Source organism: Strigops habroptila, chromosome 11, assembly GCF_004027225.2.
Source record: "Strigops habroptila isolate Jane chromosome 11, bStrHab1.2.pri, whole genome shotgun sequence".
Classification (NCBI taxonomy): Eukaryota; Metazoa; Chordata; class Aves; order Psittaciformes; family Psittacidae; genus Strigops; species Strigops habroptila.
Window position 1 is genome coordinate 35,633,863 of NC_046360.1, and position 23,280 is coordinate 35,657,142.

A 23,280-nucleotide genomic window follows, 5' to 3' on the forward strand; every position below is an offset into this window, starting at 1 on the left:
CAGTGCTCCAGCATTCTGGTATTAACAAAAGATCAGAACAGATCAGTTGAGAATCTTTCCCGAACATCCGTTAGTAAGAGAATACAGAGATGAAAGGTGGGAGGGGAAGCAACATTTGCTATCACACTCACCCAGACAAGCAACACACACACAGAGTCTGGACTGAAAAACTACTTTCAAGTGCTCATGCTAAAAGAATTTCATGCCCTTTTTTTGTAACCAAAATCATGCAAACCAAAGGGAAGAGCACAAAAAGCTATTGTCGTTTGCACTGTGTAAAAAAAGAAGTGTAATAAGGCATGATGGAAACAAGTTAACAATGAAACTGTGCACTGCTAACCGGGGAGTGTTTGAAGCTACAGAGCTTCTCATAGGGGTTGGCACATGCACCCCTCAGCTACTCAAAACAGGTGAAAAGTATCAGGATTGCCAGAAAATAAACCTCATGAGTTCTGTTTGTAAGAGGAGCTGCAACAATGAGAGCCACAGCCAGCTAGATTCACAAGATCTTCTGGTCAATTTCTCACATGTAACTTCTGTTCAGAGGAAGGCTGGAACATTAGTTAACATGAGTGCCTCACGCAAAAAACACCTCTTAAGTGCAGATTACATATAGGAAAAGTATTTAATAAGACAGTTTACGGATGAGCTGTATATTCTGCGGTGAACCTACAATTATTGTCATTCAGGTTAAGAGTATTCACCAGATGGAAGGAACCAGGAAGAGAGATCAACACAGGAATGGGAGCTGTGTGAGGAGCAGAACAAACACCCTCTCTCCATTTCAAACACGCTTCCTGCTTGTGTACCTGCTGCTGAGGTACCTCTGGCCTGCCTTACCCCAGCATTCCCGCTATCAGCTAAAGCAGGAATCAGAAGTGACAGCCAGTTCTCTCTCTGATTCACAGCTCTGCTTGGTCATGCCATAAGGAAACCTAGTTTTTAAAGTGGGAAATAACTGCAAACAGGAGATGATGAAATTTGGACTGTTACTGCACGCTGGAACACTGTACGGCTCTTATGGAGGCAGTGTGTGTGTGAGGCATCCCAGAAGATTAATCTCTGACATAAAAGTCACGCAGGGCTTGTTCTATGGAGTGTCATCGCTCCCCACAACAAAGGCAGCGGGGCTGTACCCTGTTGTGTCTCTGCAGCTTTACAGCCCCCACCGCAGTCACGCAGCACGACCCGGGGTCGAATGTAACCCGTTCAAACCTAACTTCATCACAGCTACTGAAACGAGCAACAGGAGCCCATCTCTGCCCCAAACACTGAAACAGACTCCGAGGTAAAACAGCGATTACAACTCGTGTAGGCACAAGGCCTCCCTCGGAGCGGGACAACCCGGAGCCCACTGCCTGCGCCCCGACGGGCCGGGACCGGCGCCGGGAGCCGCGGCAGGCTGCGGAGGGACAACCCGCCTCGCACTAAGGAGAAGGAGCACAATCCCCGGCTCGCTGCGGGGGACCAGGCAACGGCGGCACCGCCACGTCCCCCGCCGGGGCTGCCCGGAGGTGAGACCCCGGAGCGCGGGTCTCACCCCCAGCCCCACACCCGCTGCCCCGGGCTCCCAGCGCACCCCCCGCAGCTGCCCCGGGCCCTGCTCCCGCTCCCCTCGGCCTCGCTCCTGCCGCAGGCCCCCGCCCTGCCCCGCTCCCCCCGCGCCCCGGCACCCCCTTCGCCGCGCCCGCCGGTACCCGTTACCTCCCCTCGCCCCCCCACCATCCCCGGTACCGGCCGCTCCCGCCGCACCCCCCCACCAGCCCCGCGGCCCGGCCTGCCCGCTCACCGTGTGGGAGTGCAGGCTCTGGCTCGCCTCGATCTGCGCTGTCAGCGGCACCGTGTCATCCAGCAGCACCTTACCGGCCGGCGGCTTCTCCATGAAGGCCATAGCGGGGAGAAAGGAACGGGAGCCCGGCGCCGCCAACCTGCTTCCCGGGGCAGCTCCCGGCGCGGCCGCCGCTGTCAACACGGCAGCGCCACGACAACGCCGCCGGGCCTTAGCGCCGACCGACCGGCCGGCTTCCCACCGGCGGCCGCCAGGGGGCACCGCGCCCGCCGTCCCCATGCGCCGCTGCTCCCGCCCCCCCGCCCCGGGAGCGGGTGGCGGCGGGACGGGAACGGAGCATTCCCGGGATGGAAACGGGAAGAGGAGCAGGGGGACCAGCGGAGCGCATGTGACCGCCCGGTGATGCCCAAGTCACCCGTACCCGGTGCTCTGTGCCGCGACGGTAGCACCAGCTTCAGCCCGAGGGGGGGTAGCGCCAAGGCACCGCTGGTGCTCGCAAAGACAAACTGGAAAGGGCTGGTGCACCAGTTGCTCTGCACCGTTTAGGGTTTATTTGTAGTTAAAGCATCATTAAATATCAAATAACATCCAAATTCTTCCACTCAATGTGTAGATTTTAGGAGTTTGGGGCGGTTTTCCTGCAAGGAGGGTTAAATTGAGTTCCACATCCTAACTGCCACTGCAGCAGTCGGAAAACTATTTCAGTACTAAGCGCATGGGAACCTGCTGCCTGTTGAACATTCGTCTGTTTCCTCTTGTCCTCTCACACTCCTCGTACAGCAAGAGGGAGGTCAGACATTGACTCGATTTGCTCTGTTAACAGGCACTGATGTGACAGCTTCCCATCTGGAGAACACGGAAGGAGGGAAGGAGCACACCTGCTAAAAATCACTGGCAAAAGATCAGGCAGCTACTCACATCAGAAGGCAATGGGAAGTGAAATAGCTCTAACAGACAGGAGGTAAGGAAAGCTCTCACCAAGCACCGTTTCTGTGTTGCAAACTGGTTCTGTGTTCCTTTGAAAGCAAAGGGCACAGTGAAGTCAAAGATCAAACTGCGAGTGCTGAGGCACTGGCACAGGGTGCCCAGAGAAGCTGTGGCTGCCCCATCCCTGGCAGTGTTCAAGGCCAGGTTGGACACAGGGGCTTGGAGCAACCTGCTCTAGTGGAAGGTGTCCCTGCCTGTGGCAGAGACTTCGAACTGGATGAGCTTTAAGGTCCCTTCCCATCCAAATCAGTCTGGGATTCTACGACCTTAAACGCAACCCCTCCCTCTGATCAGTGTGACTCAGCACCAGGGGTTCCTCCTTACACTGCAGTTGCATTTACAAACAAGACATCACACCCAGGCAGTGTAACTGTTTCACCAGTAGCTTTCATCACAGTTTGAGGACAAACTCTTTTTCTATAGCAAGCAACTTCTGAAGTTACCTGCACTCAACAGAAGTTACAAATGCATTTTGGTGGCAGAGATAGGGGGGAAACAGATGTTTTGCCAGAAAATTTTGAGCCACCAATTGAAGACAGCCTGTACTTCTACTCCTGATGGTCCTAAACAAAGCTTCTTAGTGTACAATAATCTTATGTTGGTACTAAAATAATTTAACGCAGATGATATACAAATGAATTTACCCAAAGCCTGCTCTATCAGCAACCCAGGTACTTTTAGTGGGCAAAGGGGAATACATGTTCACACAGTCAATACCTCCACTTCTGTTCTGCTTGTTAAACCCACAGCACCATCCCCTCCCTCCAGTGCTCCTTAGCAATACAACTTTGTAAAGAGGGAACAAGTTTTAACTGATCTAGTGTGGACCCAGAAAGAACAGCCTCAGCCTGAACCCCGCCACTCCAGGCTCCCCACAGCAGCAAAGACTTGTTTAAACATGACACTTCTATCACAGCACATGCCTAATTCCAGTGGTTTCACCTTGGCAGTGGCCAGGGGAAAATGAAAAGCTCTAAGTTTAATGCAAGATCTTAATCTATCTCTATCAAGATTAAGTTTGGGCACCGCCTTTGAAACACTTTGAAGGGCTTTTGTTGCAAATTTACCAGATTAAGTGACGTCATGTAAAAAGACAGAGTCAAAACCAACTGTACATTTGTGGCCTTTATAGTAGAGAAGCACAGGATCAACAGCTCTGACGGTCTGGCACCATGACTTTCACCATCCCCTCCATAACAGTCTTTGCACTGTCTTTGACTTTACAGGACACCGAAATGTGAGCAATAGAACCCTTCAGGTGTTGCACTTCTGCTCCAGCTACAACCTCCTCACCAGGATACAAAGGAGCTGGGAATCGGATCTCCTGAGAAAGAAATATACATCCTTGACCTGGCATTTTAGTACCCAGAACCGCAGAAATAAGTCCATTGATCAAAACTCCATGTACAACAATTCTCCCAAACCTAGACTGCTTTGCAAAATCTTCATTTAAATGCAAAGGATTTGTGTCACCTGTTAAATGAGAAAATGTAATAACATCATCCTGGGTAAAAGCTTTGGCAATTTCAGCCTTGTCTCCAACTTTTATGTGTAAGCTCTGAAGTACAGGACGTCCAAACCGTGAGTTGATAAAGATGAGCTTTGTCAAGGCTCTTTGTGGGAAAACCCCTCCAAAAATTCCACGCCTGAAGAGTTGCAACATCTCAAGCAACTTCTGCTTCGTACAACCAGACCAACAACTGTGTTCAGTCCAAGACTAGTTCTCTACTGTTGCCAGCTAACGCGAGAAGAAATGGAGACGTCTGATTTGGGGGAAAGAAAACAAACAACAAAGCAAGAAACAAACTTAAAGCACTGAAGAAAATAAATCACTCAAAGTTTAAAATACTTACTTTCCTTTTACATAAAAGATTAAAAACTTAAGAGCTATGCCCCAGCAGAGCTTTGTTAAGCCAGGGCTTCAGAGCAAAGAATTCTCGGAAATCACTTTATTAAGCAGCATCCTCTGGAAGAACTAAGCTCTGGAAGTGCATGTTCACACATGCATTTTTAAATGACGTCAGGTGACAGTGATTATTAGAAAGGGAAGAAATGGGGTAGGGAAAATCAAATATTGGACCAAGATGTTGACAAAGAACAAAACCTTTCCAGAAATTATTTTCTTGCAGGTGTATTAATGAGATTAGGACTCATCACTGGAACAAAGCCATAAAGTAATGAGACACTCATTAATGTCACATTTTACAAGGTTCATTACACGAATTGGTCAAGCACAGGCCTACACACCTGCACTGAAACACATTTCAAATCCAAACCAAGATGTTTTTGCATCCAGGGCATCTTTCTAGGACGAGGCAGTGGGCACGGCCAAGGCTCAGCTGCCCAGCCAGGCTTAGAGTGAGAACTCATATCTGGGGGAGATGAGGCCAGGTTGGACGGGGCTTGGAGCAACCTGCTCTAGTGGAAGGTGTCCCTGCCTGTGGTAGGGGGTTGGAATTAGATGAGATTTAAGGTCCCTTCCAACCCAAACCATTCTGTGATTATATGACATCCAGTCCCCACAGGGCTTTACCTGCAGCACTCGAAAGGCACACCTCCTGTTCTGGTAGAAGCCCAGCAATGTCAGAGCACTCCACAGCTTGACAAGGCCACTAAGAAAACAAAGTGTATTAATGAAATTTGGTTTTCTCAGTTTTCCTGTGGCATAAACAGCTTAAATAAAAAACATGTTACATACAGAGCAACGAAACCTTAACTGAGTGTAACAGCAGGTATTTCACCATTGAGTTCTACCAGCAAAGTATGCCCTGAAGGGATAGTGCGGTGATGACAGTTTCTTGCCCTTGACATAGAGACACGTACTGTAACCTTTTCAAGGTCACTTTACTGCCCCTGTTCTTGTTCTATCTATGCATCTATCTATTAAAATCATCTGCAGTTGTTGTCACCATCTACAGACAGTAATCATTCTCATCTTTACTATAGTAAGAGATTTAAAGCCATGTGTTTCAATGTAGTTCCTGTCAGACCATTCCGTTCCAAAGCAGGAGTAATGTACTGATGTATGTAGGTGACCAAATCTTGGTGATTTTTTTATTTCTTTTCTGCATGCTGTATGCAGACATTTGCAAGTCAGGTTTAATTCTTCACAGACCATTCTCAGCTTAAGAGTTTTCTTATGAAAAGTATTTTCACGGCAGTACCTGAAGTGTGTACCTGCTGCACCTTACCTGCTAACAACTCTTAATATGGCAGAGAGAGTTTTTTCCTCATATGTTAAGATGTCAACAGGCAAAGCTGCTCCAACCTATGAAAAAAATATGTTATTAAGCAAGTACCATCTTATGCTCTCGTAGGGATGGTTTATAAGCAAGTGATTTCACTTCCAGCACTTAACGCAGAAGTTGTAGCTATGTTCACATCTCACACGAGTGTTTAAGCACGAACACCACTAGATTTTATGCAGCATCCTTCCCCTCAAGAGCTCTTTAGATAAAGCCACTTTTAGTTCCCTATTACAGATGGAAAACAAAGGACCCAGAGGTGACAGGACTCATTTAAAGATGCCCAGCAATACAGTAAGCAGGCCAAGAACAGTTTCTGCACACTTGCCCAGCCAAGAAGCCATTCCCTTCCCACTGTTCTCTTTTAAAGCCTCACTACAGCGAAACCATCAACACCCCAAGCTCTAAAAATCAGATATGCCGGAGCCACTTCACCACAGACCCTAAACCAAAGCGTACAACCCCGGCTGCACCAGCAGCAAGTTACAACGTGGGCTGGCGAACCGGTAACACGTTACCGGCGGCAAACCGGGACCCCTTAACCCGCCTCCTCAGCCCCTCTCCGCAGCCAGGCGGGTGCCCTCCGGCGGCAGAAGCCCGCTCGGCCGGGGCTCACCTCTCCGTGCAGCTCCCTCAGCGCCGACACCACCAGCTGCTTGAACTGCGCCACGTTCGGCCGGGCCCCGCCGTCCGGCAGCTCCCTGCGGGCAGCAGAGCAAAGGGGCGGGATGAGGGGGGGTATCGGTCAGGGGGTCCCCGCGGACCGGGGTGTCACTCACAGCCGCACTCGCAGGTAGTGGTGCTCCGCCGCGCTCCGCAGCACCCTCCGCTCAAAGGTGGCGGCGGCGACCTCCGGCCCCGCTGGCGCCATCCCGCCCCTCCCGGTCCCGCCCAAGCCAATGGCGGCGCGTCCGCCGCACCGAAGCGTGTACGGCGGCCCCGAGGGCTCAGCCCTCGCGTTGCCATAGCGACCGGGCGGTGCTCCGCGTCCCACCTCCGGGACACAGCGGCGGCTGATGGGGGAAGGCTGAACCGGGAGCGCGGGGATGAAAGCGCCGAGCCTCCCGCCGGGGGAAACAGCCGGTTCCCGGTTGTACCGGCGAGGAGAGAGGGCGCTGGATGCTGCCCCGGTGGGCACGGGGTGGCAACGGGGCAGGGCCCAGGCGAGCCCCGTGCCCAGAGCCCGAAGCGCGGTGTGTGGGCAACCTCTGAGAGGGAGGGAGGCAACAAGCAGCCTCTGGGGCTGAAATGAATCCCTGGGAAGCTGTGGGAACAGATGGTGTTTCCGAGTGCGACAGGGCGGCTTTTAGCTGCGGGAAGGCAAATATTGGGCGCTCCACAGTAAACATGCTGTTGGAGAGGGGCTCGCGGAGATGCTCCATCGCTTCCCTTTAAATCATGTTGGTCCTGATGCGGTTCGTGGCAGTGCTGTCTGGCAGGGTAACAGGTTACAAACATTGAGGGCAGTGGGGTTTCTTAGGCTCTAGTTTGCAGTACACACAGCTGAAACAGACTTGAAAAGTACAGAGAAGTAGGTTGGCAGCATCTTTGCACCTCACTGGCCAACACCTAGTTGAGGAGATAAAATAACATGACTTTAGTACCTTGTAGCTGATCTGGAGATTGGGGTGAAATACATCCTTTGGAGAGAAACAGCAGGACAAGTATCTTTGCTCTGCTAAAATGATGAAACATCATCCTCAGTGTAAGAACGTCACAGAATCTTACTTCTTGTACAAAAAGAGGTTTATCCAGGAATGAATAGTGACCCCAGCAGGGTAACACAGCAGCAGCCTAACACCCCTCTGACGTGATTGACACCATTTGCCTTTGCCATCGAGCTGCTCAGAAGAACTTCAGAGTTCAAGATGTTTTCTGTCTGGATCTGGGGTTTTCTCTCTGCCCCACAGGCCTCCCCTGCCCCAGGACACCCACCTGCATGTCGGGCTGTGAAGGGCACATCTCCCTCTTCTACAGGCGCTGATCTGTCTTCATCTTCCTACTGCTGATGTGGCACAAAGCTTGGGGATGGTGTATTTGTGTCAGCTAAAGCCCACAGTGATTTTAAGGAGGTATTCATTAAGAAAACAGCAACAAACCCAAGAGGTTTTCTGATCCACCCCTGCCCCAGGCAGATACCGTGAGCATTCAGCAGAGCTCATTTACAACTGTTAAATAAACAAAATTAAAAATAATAATAGTGCTGGAAGATTTCATTCCCCCCCACGCAGTCTCTTCTAGCTCTCTTCCAGACAACTCTTTTTAATGCTTAACAGCTTCCCTGCTGTTGCTCATGTGCTGTATTAATAGGTCTGTCCTAATCAATATGGGATCATCCCTCCTTGTTTGGATATTCCCTGCCCCTTTTTCCCCCAGTCCTTCTTTCCATAGAAAAAAATCCCAGCTTTTCCTTATCCTTCTGCAAAATGAAACATTTTCTGCTGCCCTCTGGCCCCTTCAGGTGTCAACGTCTCCCCTGAGCTGGAGTGCCCAAAGCTGAAGCACCATATTCCAGCAGAGGCTTTGGCATCACCATCCATCTGAACCGCTCTCCCAGACTAATTTACAAACCATACATTAAATACTGCAAGCTTAGAAATAAAGCTTCAGCAAAAGCAAATACTGAGTATTTGAACAGGCAATTTCACACGTACCAAAGTAACTTTCCTTACAAATTGTTAGTTAGGTTAAAAAAAGGAAGCTTGGCACACAAAATTCTTGGCCGGCAAGAGACCTTCTGTAATATTCTCTCCTAGGAGCAGAGAACCAGTTAGCACCATCCTCAAACAACAAATGAGTTCTACGATAATTTGGCAGACATATCAGAGCAGCCAGTTTTATTGGGAGCAATAATATCTACAGAAACTGGGATTATTTTTAAGGTATAAGTAAAATTGTATCACCAAACAGCACAAGTTGGTGGTCGGGTCATGGATAAATCTCTTTTGGTTATTGCAACAGGGCGAGTGCTGTTCTCTGTAAGGCTCTGATAACACAAGCAACTCAGGCACTCCGAGTAAATCCAGTTAGCTGCTGGGAAGTCCGCTCTGGAGGTAAGCACTGGGGGTTGTGTCAATAAAGAGCACACACAGGGTTGTACAGGAAGGCTGGACACAACATGTCAGGTTTTTATTAACCAAAAGTGAAGCTGAACCCCAGAGTGGCTTGTTAAAACCATATGTTTATATGGCAGATGTATTTCTTTCATAGCGCAAGAACCATCCTTTGAGAATCAAGTACGAAATGTAGAATGAATTAAAATGAGGGTCCCTCAATAAATCAATTTAAAAAACCCACTTAACTCTAAAGAACAGACCAACTTTAAGAACTGTCCTATTAAATTCTCCCAAGTGAAAGACCTTTAAAAGCACTTGGAGCCTTGAGGTAGCAACTTTATGCAGAATTTAATTCCCCTCCTGCCCCAGAGCAGAGGAAAATTAGTAGCGCATTATTAGCTCCAGCCAGCTAAGCTGAGTGTTCTCCTATGAGGTTAGTGACTCTCTTTTGCACCTTGACAGAGCAGTATAGTGCTGCAGACCTTCGGCAGGAAATCCACGAGGAAGGCCTCTTGAAATAAAATACATGGTTTGAAAGAAGTGGAAATAATCAGCAATAACTGTAACAAGAAAAATTACCTGGAGTGAAAAAAAACCAACCCAAAGCGTTCGTATTTTGGCAAGACGAGGTTACAAACACATCAAGAACAAGAGTCTGCTTTCAGCAACAGAAAAGAAATCATGGAAGTGACATTCAAAGGGGTTTCAGGCTTTGCTCTCTGTGCAATTTGCACTTTGATTTTAAAGTTTTGTCTGAAAGTTTCAAGGTTTGCACTTTTGCCCTTTTTTGTTCGTTTACATTGTGAAACCTGTGCTGGGACATTAAACAGAAATACTACGCCAGGGGTTTTGACCACTGAAAGCTCCTCTCACTGACTTCACGACAATCACAAGCAGGGAATCACAAACAAGAGACTTTTCCTCCTCCAAGTCTCAAAGACACTTTCCTCTTTGCCCATTTTGCTGCTGACTAATTTTATTCAAAACAAGATTTCTCTCTCTGCCAATTTCAGAGCCTCCTCGGCAGATTTACACTGAGTAGTAACAACAACACACTTGGGCTCTTTCTCCATGACAATTGGGATGAACAGTCAGTGAAAAGGAGTGAGCTGAGGTGCAGCGATGTGGACAGATCCTCACAAGCAGGCACCTCGCTTCACTCCCTGGTCGTGGTATCACCACTCACACGCTTTCCAACTTTGCTCATTGCTGATTCTCTAACCCAATGTTAACCTGGCAACGATGAGTATCTTACTACAAGCTTCTCTCGCTATCTTCATGCTCCAGAATTGTACAGAAGGGGTTGGTTAAACCAGACCAAACTCATCGGGCACATTGCAAATTAACAGCTTTTAAATGGCTGAACCTCCTCACAGGCTTGTTCTCTTTCAGCTCAAGGTCAGGTTGTCTCTCTACACCTCACAATGATATCACACAGATCCTGGATGCGGGATGGCATTGCCCAGGATGCCTTTGCTTCAGGGAGTTGAGGGAAAGGTAAAGCTTCAAAAAGCTTGTTCTCGCTCACGTGCAATCCCAGTCTTTAATTTGACATTCTCATCCTTTCCTCCAACTTCTAGAAGTCATCAAATCAAAGTAGTTGTAAATGCCCCATCCCTGGCAGTGTTCAAGGCCAGCTTGGGCAGAGCCTTGGGCAACATGGTCTAGTGTGAGGCATCCCTGCCCATGGCAGGGAGGTTGGAACTAAATGATCTTAAGGTCCTTTCCAACCTTATCTATTCTACGATTTTATGAAATCCTCCCTGCCAGGCGGAATGACCTTAAGAATCTAACACCAGCCTTGCCTGGATTTTTGGTTAAGCTTCAGAACAATTGCCATCATTTGCATCTGCTGAGGTTTACAATCCTGTCCTGCAGAGAACCAAAGGCTGCGAGAAGCAGGATCCGTCCGCAAGGCAGCTCAACCCGCCAGGCTCCTCTGGGCAAAGGAGAGGAGGTTCTGCCTGGGAGCAACAAGGCTGGCTGTGATGAGCCACAGCAAGTTCTCTTCAGTTCACATGGCAGTGTAAGCAGCACAGACACTGGTCTGAAGACCAGTTTGTGTCTGGTTCGCTGGACAGCCACAAACTGGCCTCAGACAGACTCTTGTCTTGGAGCCCAAAGTATCCTAAAGTTTTATCTGTTATCAATGCAAGGACCCGGGGCGGGGGGGAGGAGGGAAGGGAGTTCCTAATTTTTTCTTGGGTTCTGTTTGTTGGCCTTTTTAGGGGTTGTTTTATTTTGGTTTGGTTTATTCTTTAATTCTGTAATCAAAAGAATGATTCTGTCTTTGGTGCTAAACCTTGGAAGCATGAATGAGAAGTACCTGCTGCTGCTTTGGCTGTCATGTACAACAAAAACACAGCCCAGCAAAGCAAGGGAAATTCACTGTTCTAAAACACATGCAGTTAGAACAGCCACTAGACATCACAACCAGGACTTTAATAACATGGAAACACCTAGTTCAGTGGTGTCCATTACAAATCATTTGCATTATATAAAAATATGACTCCAATTACAGTAACTGGACAACAGCCATTCAAACTTATCGAGTTTCCATCTTACTCATATTGCAGGAACTGGGAGGAGCTCATCCATTTAGGAAAAGAAACTGTCCAGAAATCAACTTGAGAGTTGCAGCTAAGCATCTCGTGCCTTAGAGAAATGTCCACTGTGGTAACTAGAAGCAGGAATTCAACATTAGCATCCTTCTATTCTTGCTCACGTGGCCATGAATAAAAAGAACAGATTCTGTTATACTAGCATCCACAATTAAAAGTTTATAACCCCATAAAACACCAGGAAGTTTTGCATGAGCTGCAGGAGAATGCAAATTCAAAGGGTCACTAGATTTATTACCTACAAATTCAATGTCTTAATATAAATATTCTGTTTGTACACCATAAAAACGTCCTTCTTATGGTCTGATCCTTATTTAGATAATACTCTGGTAAAATCTCAGCAGGATGCCAATTTAAGGTCATTAAAGCTATAGAAATAGAATCTACCTAATAAATGCTGCAAATTTAACAGGTATTTTAGATCAACATTAGCTTAGTTATCACCTAAACCAAAAAGACTCCTCTAACACACCAACTGCGTGGTTAGCAAAGACATTGGCTTTACAAAGTCAAACGTTGCCAACTGTTTAGCAAATCAACGTGGTATTTGGAAGCATCCAAGTGTCTAATGAAGTCAGAATACTGTTGAAATGTTAGGACTGGGGGGGGGAGCTCCTGTAAACAAGTACAGAAGTTGTCTTCATTTAAATTACAAAACATTCACCTCCTTAAAAAGCTTTAAAACTGACCCAGTCAACAACAGCGCCCTGGGAAATCTAGCAGTATAAAGGATCTCTGTAAGCAAGAGAAGGTCATCTATTGTGATCTCACCACAATAAAATGTTCTCAGTGTCAGGGACAAGGAGCAAATTGGGGGAGATGACAATTATGACACCTTCAGGCCATTTGATCTGAACCACTGCACTTTTTTGGGCAGCATAGAGTAAAACATTTTTCTTTGCTGCTCAGAAAACACTTCAAATCTAGTAATGCTTCATCTTCTGCATTTTGTTGCTAAGCAGACTCTCCCATGTCCCCAGCTTGTTTTACTTGGTTTAAAGAGCTCTAGTACCTGCTGCTTTCAGCAGGTGGAGGAAAACTTCAGTGCCACCTTAGTAATTGGCTCCCTTGATATTTTAACTTCAAACCCAGATGCTACAATTAAAAGCAAATTTGACATTGTGTAAGGAAAGCATCAGAGGAAGGTAATAAGCCTGTAAAAGGCTCGTATTCCACTGGTTGCCTCTGCAGAACAGGCAACCTGCCACTACAGAATCTGATCTGAAAATTTATCCCAACAGTAACACCAGAAGGAAGGAGGCTTCTGTATCTTGCACACTTTGGGTTTCGTATCAGGCACTTGAACTGCTGGACAGATGCCGTTCTGAACCAAGTAAGTGAACATAGGGTTACAATGATCTTTAATCTAGGTCTAATGATGAAGTATCAGCAGCAAGGTGGAGGCAGGGAGTGAGCAATCCATCTGTGCTGAGACTTGTTGATGATTTCTAAAATGCCCAAGAAGACAGCAGCAGTAACTGTTCCGTAGTGTCCGTTTTCCTTGTGAGTTGTGTTGCTGATAGGAGGCTTTTCTGTGTCTTGAACTAAGAAGGCATTGAGGTACCCTGTGCCTAAATCCCTGGATCCCTCAGGTCCATACTAGAGCCAAACATTGCCACCAGTTGCTCCTCATAATGCGTTATATTCCTCTTCATAATGTCCATGCAGGGTCCAAGCAACCTCTCAAATGCTTGCACATCCATGACTGCAAAGGAAGAGAGGTGAAAACAAGATCGTTTGTCAAAACTCAGAACACAGACCTCGAGTCCAACCCGTCTGGGTTTGAGGCTTCAGTAGAAGCTACAGAAACAGAAATCCTATTTCTGATTTCCCTCTGTACTGTTATTTGGAGAAACAAGATTCATGAAACAGACACCTGATCTCAAGGATAAATAAAGGAGGCAAATACACAAACACTGGCATTAAAAGATCACCTGAAAGCTGTGTGTGACAAACGAGCTGTAGACAAGAATCTGATGCTACTCGTCCCGTCAGAGAGCACAGCCCACACCAGCAGAAAAAATAGAATATGCTGGAAGGAAGTAGCAGTGCTGCTCAGCCTTCAGCCTGGAGATCTCCTCCAGCCCATGTTCCTAGCTGCTGGTGTCTGACAACCAGTTACCAAGAGGCTGCTAAGTTTTAAACAGCTGCTCACTAGGGCATGAGCCACGAAACAAGCAAAGACCAGGAAAGGATAACCAGAAATACACATCTACTTACCTAAACATTTGACCTCCCCAACAGCATAGGCAGAGGCTGCTCTGGGTTTGTTGGTAACAAGTGCAAGCTCTCCAAAATACTGCCCTCTCTGACACCGGGCAATCTCCACTTCTTGGTTCACTTCTGTACTCGTCACAGTCTGTCAAACAGTAAGTTTGGATTATCTGCACACAGTTCTGTCTTTGAACGAGGCTGCTGTTAATCCCAGATATCTGAGAGATGTGTAACAGCTCGCTGGTTTAGGGCTTTTCAACTAGCAATCCCCAAGTCATGCTCTGTACTGGTACCACCTTGACAGCACATTCAGTTAGAAGTTTGATAAGAGAAGTGTATGTCTGCCCACAAGTTTTGAGATTGGCAGGTATTTACCATGAGAAGTTTGGGAACTGCTGTTACTTTGACCTCACACAGGTTTTATCATGCACAACATGTTCCCAAAGGCTGTTTCAGACTGTACAGAGCTCCTTTCAAATGCCAACATCTAGTATGTCGCTAGAGATAACAGACCCCAGGCTTAGTAAGTTGTAGTTTTCTGTTATCCTAGAAGAAAAGTTTCAAATCCACCCCTAAAGCCAGGGAGAGTGTATCAGGTTAGTTTGGAGAGGAGCAGATACAAGCAGAAGACTTTAAAACTTCAGTAAAGTGACTTCTGGCCTCTTCAGAACAGGTACGGGGACTTACATACAGCCTACATCACATGAGTGATAATAAGAAATAAAATCTTATAAGAAGTCAGGCTAGGCTTTTTCATACCACTCATATTTATCAAATCAGGGACTAACCTAAAGCCAAACCACCCAATTTGAACTCACCTTGCTTTTAATCAAGATTTTTACTTCACCAGTTTCTACAATGTAAAAACAATCTGCTTTATCACCCTGAAAGAGGAAAAGGTAAAACAAATTATTTTTTAGTTTACTGTAAAAGTATGTATAAATGGTATTAAAGCATTCACTCTGAACTAGGCCTTGTGCAGAAATCTGCCAGAACTGACAAACACTCAAACTCTTAACATTGAAAGGTGCCTGGTTAGGTAATTTACCAGAGGAACCCACAGGGGAAGGAGGGGTTGGTGTAGTTCATTCAGTGAGAGAGGAGGCTTCAGGGAGACAGAGGCTGGTTAAGGAACTGATAAGGGAATGGGAACAGCTCAGCAAAACAACTGTGAAAGAGTGTGAGGAGAGATAAACGTGACGTTAAGTCAAGTGGGCAAGGAGACTATGAATGTGATGGGAAGGATGGAAAGAGATGATTACAACTTGAGTATGAAATATGGGCTGGGAGAAGGTGATGCAAGATTTAAACATGGAGTTAAAGAAGAAACGAGGCCTTTAGCTAAGCTTCCTGGGGATGTTGTGAACCATCCAGTGCAAAGCTTTCCTTCACTGTTGCCATCTATCACAACATGAACTAATCCACTCAGCACACTTCTGAAAGAGTACTGAAAGAGTACTTTAAAAGAGTGAAAATCAACTGAATGGGAAACATCCTCCTAATACCAGCAGGCACTAACAATTCTCAAGTGCTTCCAAGCATACTGCCCTTAACTAAAGGGTCAAACTCCAGAAAAGTAAGTAAAATGTAAAATTACCCATGAGAGAAAAGGGGATCCTGGTGTGGATGAACTGCTGTAATGTTAAGAGGTATCACATCTTTTCCAAGCATAAAATTTCATCATCTTCAGCAGTGTATTACCATCACCCAGACCTATCCAGACTATTAATCCTCCTTTTAAAGGGTAATTACATCCTAGTCCTTGATTCAGTTATTACAACAGATTAAAACCAACTGTGTAATTGGATCACTGATTGCATGGGTTCACAGTTCTGAGACTGATTTATAAGCTTTGATATTGCTAAGAGTTCATTTTTCTCAGGGTCTTATGCAACAAGGTTTTCAACTTACTAAATTGAAGGTATTTTTTGACAGAATAAAACTAAGGTTTCCTGCATTCAGTTATCTGACATTGAAGGTAATTAAGATTAATTATTCAAGACATTATCAAGGAGTCATATTTTGTTTATAAAACGAGATGACAGTTGTGATCACAAACCTGCAATTTCAGGTAAGCCAAGGACTTTCTTGAATTAGTTTCCACTTAACTAGAGCACTTTTGCAACAAAGCAACCCTGAGCTAAACTTGAGGCAAAATTCCAGTGTTTCATCAGTAATAGCGCTCCAAAACGTTGTGTCACAGCCAAAAAACTCCCCCAGGTTTAGCTTGAGCTTGTCCAGCTTCACGTTCCACCACTCTGGCCTTCATCTATTACAGCAGACACCAGCAACCAAAGGCCGTCAACTGAAACTAGACTAACCATCGAAATATTCTTTTTAAGAGTATCAGGGAAAATGGTTTTGGTTAACCCTGATAGTTACTTAGAGTAGTTAACTGAGTTGGATCCAACTAGTGAAACATTCCAAATGACTTCATTTATTTTCATCTAAGTCATACTCCTGTTGAATTCTTTGGTTGTGTTGTTTAGTCAGACCTAGGAATTAGAGATGCCTTTACCACGCACTTGTGACTCCTTGTTTAATCTGGTTATGGGTGCCCGTGAAAAGTCTGGCTGGGGCCTTTCATGGAAAATTGCAGAGACACATTTAATGTCAGCTTCTTAAGGCACACTCCTCTGGAAACCTTGCAAAGACCATTTATAAAAGACAAACAGATGAGTGAAGAAAAACCCAGGAGCTAGAGTAATGCAATAAATTTGTAGCAAAAGATATACTGGCCATTCCCCAGACATTCAAGAAGTGGTTAAATAAATTGGAAGTATTAAAAGAGTAAGTGCCAAGTTGGTCTAAGTAATAGGATTCTGTAAGTCAATTCCAAACAGGAGAAAAGAAGCAGAGAAAGGAAAATGGTAAAGAGAAATATAGACTTCAAGTACCTGAGAAATGATACGTTCTCCATCTTGATACACTTTCTCTCCTATAACATCCACTATCTTCATTCGCTCTGATGCCTGGAACAAAGAGGAACATTAAACATAATCATCTCTTGTAGTACATCTCTGGTAAACCTTGTAGCCCTGAAATGATGAGGCATTCATTAAACACACAAACAATCAGTATCTGAGTACTGAAAAATACAGCCCCTACAATGATGACAGTGTCATACTGCACCACAGCTTTCAAGACTACCATGATCAATAGGAAAGAAAATTGTCTTGTGGCCCATCTGTGTGCTTTTCTTACCCCCAGAGATAATAAATAACTGACTTGGCTTGTTCAGAGCAACTGAAAAACCAAATTATTTCCCCTGAGATTCAGTTGAAATTTGAAGAAAACACTCCGAAAAGTGTAATAAACTCCCTAAGAACAAACTTCAGTGAGAAACACCAGCAACACATTTTCTAAATATTTTAATCACCATATCCTGGAATCTGTGGGGGGAAATTGTGTCCCAGAATGCAATCCTGGAGCGGAGAGAGGAAGGGGATACGAAAAGGATGCTGGCTCTAAATTGTAAGCAGGCACTGGAACAGGATACCCAGCAGCAAGGGCAAGAGGTACTAATCTGACATGCAATGAAACATGCCTGAGGTATCGTAAGCAGGAAGGGAGAAAGAACAGTTAAATTTATCTCTGGTGTTTCCCACTGCCCACCTTGAACAGCACAAAACAATTCTGTTGTTTCAGAGCAGTGTAAAAAACATATTAGGAAAGGAAGAAAATCCTACAGTTAGAATTAGTATCTTCACAGATGATTCAATTGTAATCCATTCATTCCACAAATGCACCTTCATCTAGCCCATATTTGAGAAACTTAATTCTGATCCATGCATGAATCAACTGCAGTGTGTCATGCAAAAAGCCACCCAGTGCTAATGAGGGGTTTTTTTATATCTTTAAGTATTTATGAGTCATTTTTGTGCTCAAAGTCACACTGATAGAACTAGTTTAAGCCAGGTACAGAGGGAGAGAGGGTGTTGTGCGATTTACCCCTTCCACAGCTCCCAACATACATCCAATACGTTATACATTAGGGGTTGCTACTTCCAGCTGATGATACTTTGAAGTTTTGTAATCTTCTCTCAAAGAGATTAAAAGCTCTACTCAAATAATGCTGAAAAATATTCTTAGGATGAGAAAACAAAGAAAAGCTAAGTTATGGTGTAGGACAGAGACAGACATAAAAGCAGTTTGGTATGGCTCCAAAAGCCCTCTGAAGATACAGCTGATTCAATAGCTTAGAAGTGACAATTTACACGTTGTTCCTAAAGTCACGCACTGCACACATCAACATGGCATCTGTCACTTTGTTCCCAGGTAGCAGTGCTTCCCTTTAGCCCCTTCTTAGTTTACCTCCTGAATACTGGTTAAGGTTAAAGCAAGACCTACCATGGCCCACATCTTTTGTCTCAAATTTAAAATCATTCATGGCTGATAAAGGGCAAACATCCCTGTGATTGTTTCACTACTTCAATATCACATCCTCAAAGGAAACCACAGCCCCAAGTTCCAATTTTCACTTTAATACCTGCTCTCTGACATTTTACAGATGTTTTTTGTTTGTGATTTTTTTACATCTTTACACAGAATGAGAATAAAATCAGCAAATTGCTGTGAATAAAGGATATGAAATCAAAGTGTACAACTTCCACAATACAAATTAAGTTGTACAGCAAACATGATACCAAAGCTGCTCTCACAGTATTCTTCTAAGCAAAAATAACAGAGATTTATGACAGAGCAGAACCACGGACTGTAGAGCTAATGGTAATGCAAGAGTTTGACGCAGAGGCTTTACCTCCAAGGATTTAAGAAGGGGCACAGACTCAATAAATAATTCATAGGTCTTCCTCTTCTTTGCATTGTTTTTCAATATAATTCTTCTGAATGTCACTCGATCCTGCAAGAAACAGTGGAGAAATACATTATTCCTCTTCACTGAAATGCTCCCTGTTGAACTGACAAATAGAAACAAGTATTTGCAACAAACACTGGGGTTGAGAAGCCAGCTGTTAATATAATACTATATCCATCACAGTGGTGATCTTAACAGCTCTTGTGAGAGCACTTGTTGCAGTCACAAACTGAAAACCAGGGAGCTGTAAGATCTGGTCCTTCTCACATAAGCATTTAAGAGTTCTATTTTTAGTCTATCTCTTACTGTTTTTCACAGCTGAGTTTTGGGGTTTTATTTGGCTGTTTTGTTAATACATTTCATGCTTCCACCTACAAGGAAAAAGTTGCTTTCTTCCTGCTGAAGCCATTGGAAATCGGCATTTCCATCACTTACTTCTTAAAGCAACTGCAGGACTAAGCCTGAATTGGATTCTTCTGTACTTGAATCACAGATTTCAAAGGTAAGTTGGAGATTTATTCTGGTCTCAGTAGATCAGGAACAGAATATCAAACAGCAACAGGCTTGATTCACTCCTGCACCTTCCTTCCCCTCTAGGATCCAAGCGCCAGCTTTTTGCTTCCTAATTGCCAGCCTGTGTGCTGGGCTGCACCTTCAGAGCGTGAGCAGCAGGTCGAGGGAGGGGACCCCCCCTGCAGTCCTGATCCAGCTCTGGGGCAACAGCACAAGAGGGACATGGAGCTCTTGGAGCGAGTCCAGAGGAGGCCATGGAGCTGCTGCAAGGGCTGGAGCAGCTCTGCTCTGGAGCCAGGCTGAGAGAGCTGGGCTGGGTCAGCCTGGAGAAGAGAAGGCTCCTGAAGGGGAGACCTTAGAACAGCTCCAGTGCTCCTGGAGAGGAACTTTGGACAAGGGCCTGTAGGGACAGGCAAAGGGGAATGGCTTTAACCTGCCAGAGGGGAGATTGAGATGAGCTCTGAGGCAGAAGCTCTTCCCTGTGAGGGTGCGGAGGCGCTGGCACAGGGTGCCCAGAGAAGCTGTGGCTGCCCCATCCCTGGCAGTGTTCAAGGCCAGGTTGGACACAGGGGCTTGGAACAACCTGCTCTAGTGGAAGGTGTCCCTGCCCGTGGCAGGGGGTTGGAGCTGGATGAGCTTTAAGCTCCCTTCCAACACAAACCAGTCTACGATGCGATCCTGCGATCTCTTCCCCAGGCAGCAGCTAGCGCTGTGCGGGCTCCGTGGCCACTGGGCGGCGCTGCGAGCCCGCAACTACCGCTCCTGCCTCTGCCCGCAGCGGCGGACATGTTTGAGCCTTTATTGTCAGAGAGCTTAACGAAACGCTTTCCATTTCCACACAAATAAGGCAGGGCTCAACTCCTGGCTAAGACCGACGAGAAAAGCCACAATAGAGCTGAAACTAAACAGCACGCCCAGGCTGAGGGGAAGGTATTGCCCTGCGGGTATGTTCGCATTACAACAATGCCCATGGTCCCTGTTAGGATCAGCAATGAATGAACAGAGAGCTGCAGAGTTCACCTGGCACAGGGCGAGGTGTAAGTGTAAAAATCAAAATCAGGGGAAAGGAGCAGAAGTTTGGTTAGGAAAATAGCACAAAACCCCCCAACTCTTTTAAGCTTCTATGTACCACAATTAGCAGAAACATCTGAACTCCTTAGAGCCATTAGAATCATAAAATGGTTAAGGCTGGAAAGGACCTTAAGATTATCTAGTTCCAATTCCCCTGGATCTCATTTTCTGAGAACATTAACTGATACCTCAGCAGTGACACTTTGAGATAAAGGGGTATTTTCAAGTTTTATGAGATGCAGGCTGCAAATACTTGGAACCTGGTACAGTGACTGATATAGGTGACACTAAGGGAATATAAAAGTTGAAGGAGGGGAAAGATGAGAAAGAATAAGAGATGATAAAGCATGCGGGATTGCTTTATTTTATTATTTTAATTAACTCTTCAGTGGTCGAAGTCTCTTCGAGTGTATGTGTTTGAAGAAGCAGAACGGTGCAGAAATGGTCAGGGGACATTGCAAAAGCATAAGAAATTCATTTTTCATCTGTTTGAGAGTATCAGTGAGGGAGGAGAAGCAGCAGTGTTTTAATAAGAAGGGCAGAGCAGTGAATGAAGTGTGTGTGATCATGAGGTTCTCCCCAGACATGTTCAGTAGGAATGACTGAGGACATTTCTCTGCTCCAGAAGAGACCCACGTTTGATAACTGCTTTGGGCCTGAGCCTTCCACCAGGCTTTCGTTGGCCTAAGTGCAGCAGGAGTAAATCCACATTTCCTAAATGGCAGATAGCCCATGAGCTTTAGCAATGACTTCTGCAGACTAGTAACAATATGTTTAAATTACATCAGGCACAAAATAGTACAGTCAAACATGGCAACGACAGAATAAGTGGAAGAAATAACTGATGTTATAGGCAGGAAAATGCAGCTTTAGTTAGTAACATATCCACTGGACAGATGACTAGCAAGAGGTGCCTCTTCACCACACCTTGGAATTAAGTGAATGTAATCACAGAAAAAACAAACCCAAAATTAACTCAATTTGTGCAGCTCTTTTCAAAGGCAAACTGGAACAAAGAATCATCATCTCATTTTCTTCCTTTTATGAATGAGCTCAGTTTGCAGGTAGCTGCTTTGTTCCGTCTTGTTCAAGAAATTAGATTCTGACATTATTCCCTGGTCGATTTACCAAAAATCTTTCTTTTTGGCTCACAAAGAAAAGGGAAGGCAGGCAGCTCTCTCGGCAAGCGCTGAGATTGCATAAGCACGCCATGTGTAGCAGCTTATCAGTCCCATAATCAAGGTCACAACACATGGGCAACCCGCAGCGATAGTTGCCGAGGAGCCCAGCGCACACAGAGCACACAACACTTCTGGCTTCAAAGGCTTCGCTGATCGCACAATCCGCTTATTATGTGAGCCCTCGCAGATGAGTAAGAGAGCACTGTGAAAATAACCCTACCAAACAGCACAGAGAAAAGGACTAAAAAAGGAAACTCATGTCTACAGCTTCACATTCGACACTGTGGGGCTAGAGACAAAGCGACACCATCATTTAGGTTGGTATCTCATAGGTCATGCTGACCTGAGAACCTCTTCCAATGAAGCACAAAGGGACCAGAAACATCATGACAGTTTATTTTGAAGGAAAACAAAGCTCTGGGCAGTTTTCCTGGCTCTTCAAATTACTGGTATCTTCAAGAAGATATTTAACACTTTCCCATTCCCCTTGAAATGGTAAAAAGGTGAGTTGAAAATAATGTCATTTAGACACTGTTTCCCCCTCCCATAACATACGTGCATTAATGCCTCCACTGTCCTCTGCAGGGTGAAAACAAAACCAGCTTTCCCCTCGCTAAACAAAAGCCACAATTATAGCAAACGCAAAATAAAAGGGACAGATAAAACTAGTGATAGAGTTTTTACAGACAAGTTGTCCTAGAAAGGTGGCCAAAAAAATTTGCACAATGGATCTCTTTTGTCAGAAGGTGAGACAACAGATCATGATAAAAGAGCTATTATCACAAGGAGCCATTCCAAGAGAAGCACTGGACACAGCGAGTTAAGTGTTTAAAATACTATGCATATGAGAGCAACCTCCTTTCCTTACCAGTCCCCAAAGGGCTCCTTCTGTGGTGGCAATAATGGTGGCAGCTCTAGGAGTGTTGTACATCAAGGCCAGTTCCCCAAAACTGCCGTGATTATCATAGCAGCCCACACAGCGCGACTGGCCGTCTTTTGCTACAACGATATCATACGTGCCCCTGGAAAACAATGGAATAGACGTTCTGTATTAGTCAACATTTCAGTACAACGTTAAAACCAGCTTTTTGCTGCTATACAAACAGTCCTCTTATTGATGGGTGAGATGGAACATGTTTTAGTGACATTTCCAATTGCCTGATACCAAGGTGCTTCTATCAGCTCTATTTTCACAATAATTCTGTCTTTCAAAAGCATTTCACTCCTCACAGAGCTGGGCAGGATCCACTTGGTTTCCTCTGCATAGTATTTTGTCATTACTATTGTAATTGTTCTTACAACATGATAGGTAGTTCTATTGGTTTTAACAGCATTTGTCTTCTCACAGCATGCATGTTACCCAGTGAGGCCTCTCCAGAGTGACTCAGCTCTATCTATGCCCATTTTCTCAGTGATGGCATTGCTGCAGTACCATTGGGACACACTCAGACCAACTCCTCACCTGCTCCTATGGTCTGCCTCAACTCCAGTTTAAGGGTACATCTATATCATAACCCCAAGATGCAACTGTAGCTTGCATATGCCCATGCTAGATTCAAAAGATCCAGCTCTTGTACGCACAACAGTGGTGCCAACTGTTGTCATGCCAAAAGCACAGAGATCACAGAAAGGGCCCTCCTTTATATCTCTCAGATACTGAGTGAGTTTTGCAGTGCAAACTGACCAGTCTTTTTATAAGCAGCACATACTGATCCTCGAGCGGAAGGATTTAAAGCTAGTTGAGGAATTTCATCACCATTTTCATGGAGGTGTGGCTGCTGAAGAAG

At 45.4% G+C, this 23,280-nt stretch overlaps 4 protein-coding genes across 10 annotated transcripts in view; all 4 read right to left on the bottom strand.

Moving 5' to 3' along the window:
- The window catches only part of PXK (PX domain containing serine/threonine kinase like), a 36,974-nt gene extending 34,925 nt beyond the window's left edge, over positions 1-2,049 (bottom strand). For 6 of the 7 annotated variants that reach the window (XR_003993843.1, XR_003993842.1, XM_030502081.1 and 3 more), the window contains exon 1: positions 1,790-2,022. Coding sequence is in view for 5 of the 7 variants with exons in the window: in XM_030502081.1 (XP_030357941.1) it covers positions 1,790-1,891 (102 nt within the window). In the remaining 2 variants the exon portion in view is untranslated. Of the gene's footprint in view, positions 1-1,789 lie in introns of all 7 variants that reach the window. The other variant, XM_030502082.1, reaches the window with a different exon arrangement.
- Positions 2,050-3,883: 1,834 nt separating this feature from the next.
- HTD2 (hydroxyacyl-thioester dehydratase type 2) lies at positions 3,884-4,532 on the bottom strand. The gene has a single exon (XM_030502093.1). The coding sequence runs from the start codon at positions 4,437-4,439 to the stop codon at positions 3,924-3,926; it is 516 nt and encodes a 171-aa protein (XP_030357953.1). The 5' UTR covers positions 4,440-4,532; the 3' UTR covers positions 3,884-3,923.
- RPP14 (ribonuclease P/MRP subunit p14) lies at positions 3,887-6,968 on the bottom strand. Its single transcript, XM_030502094.1, has 5 exons — positions 6,801-6,968; positions 6,638-6,722; positions 5,968-6,044; positions 5,310-5,388; positions 3,887-4,539 (listed from the first exon to the last, which is right to left on the bottom strand). The coding sequence occupies exons 1-5, from the start codon at positions 6,890-6,892 to the stop codon at positions 4,483-4,485; spliced, it is 390 nt and encodes a 129-aa protein (XP_030357954.1). The 5' UTR covers positions 6,893-6,968; the 3' UTR covers positions 3,887-4,482.
- Positions 6,969-8,830: 1,862 nt separating this feature from the next.
- Positions 8,831-23,280, bottom strand: part of PRKAR2A (protein kinase cAMP-dependent type II regulatory subunit alpha) — a 62,006-nt gene continuing 47,556 nt past the window's right edge. Inside the window, exons 6-11 of the mRNA XM_030502095.2 lie at positions 22,362-22,515; positions 18,672-18,773; positions 16,810-16,884; positions 14,731-14,796; positions 13,919-14,057; positions 8,831-13,403 (exon numbers count right to left, since the gene is read on the bottom strand). Coding sequence (XP_030357955.1) covers positions 13,270-13,403; positions 13,919-14,057; positions 14,731-14,796; positions 16,810-16,884; positions 18,672-18,773; positions 22,362-22,515 — 670 coding nt within the window. The 3' untranslated portion in view covers positions 8,831-13,269. The remainder of the gene's footprint in view (positions 13,404-13,918; positions 14,058-14,730; positions 14,797-16,809; positions 16,885-18,671; positions 18,774-22,361; positions 22,516-23,280) is intronic.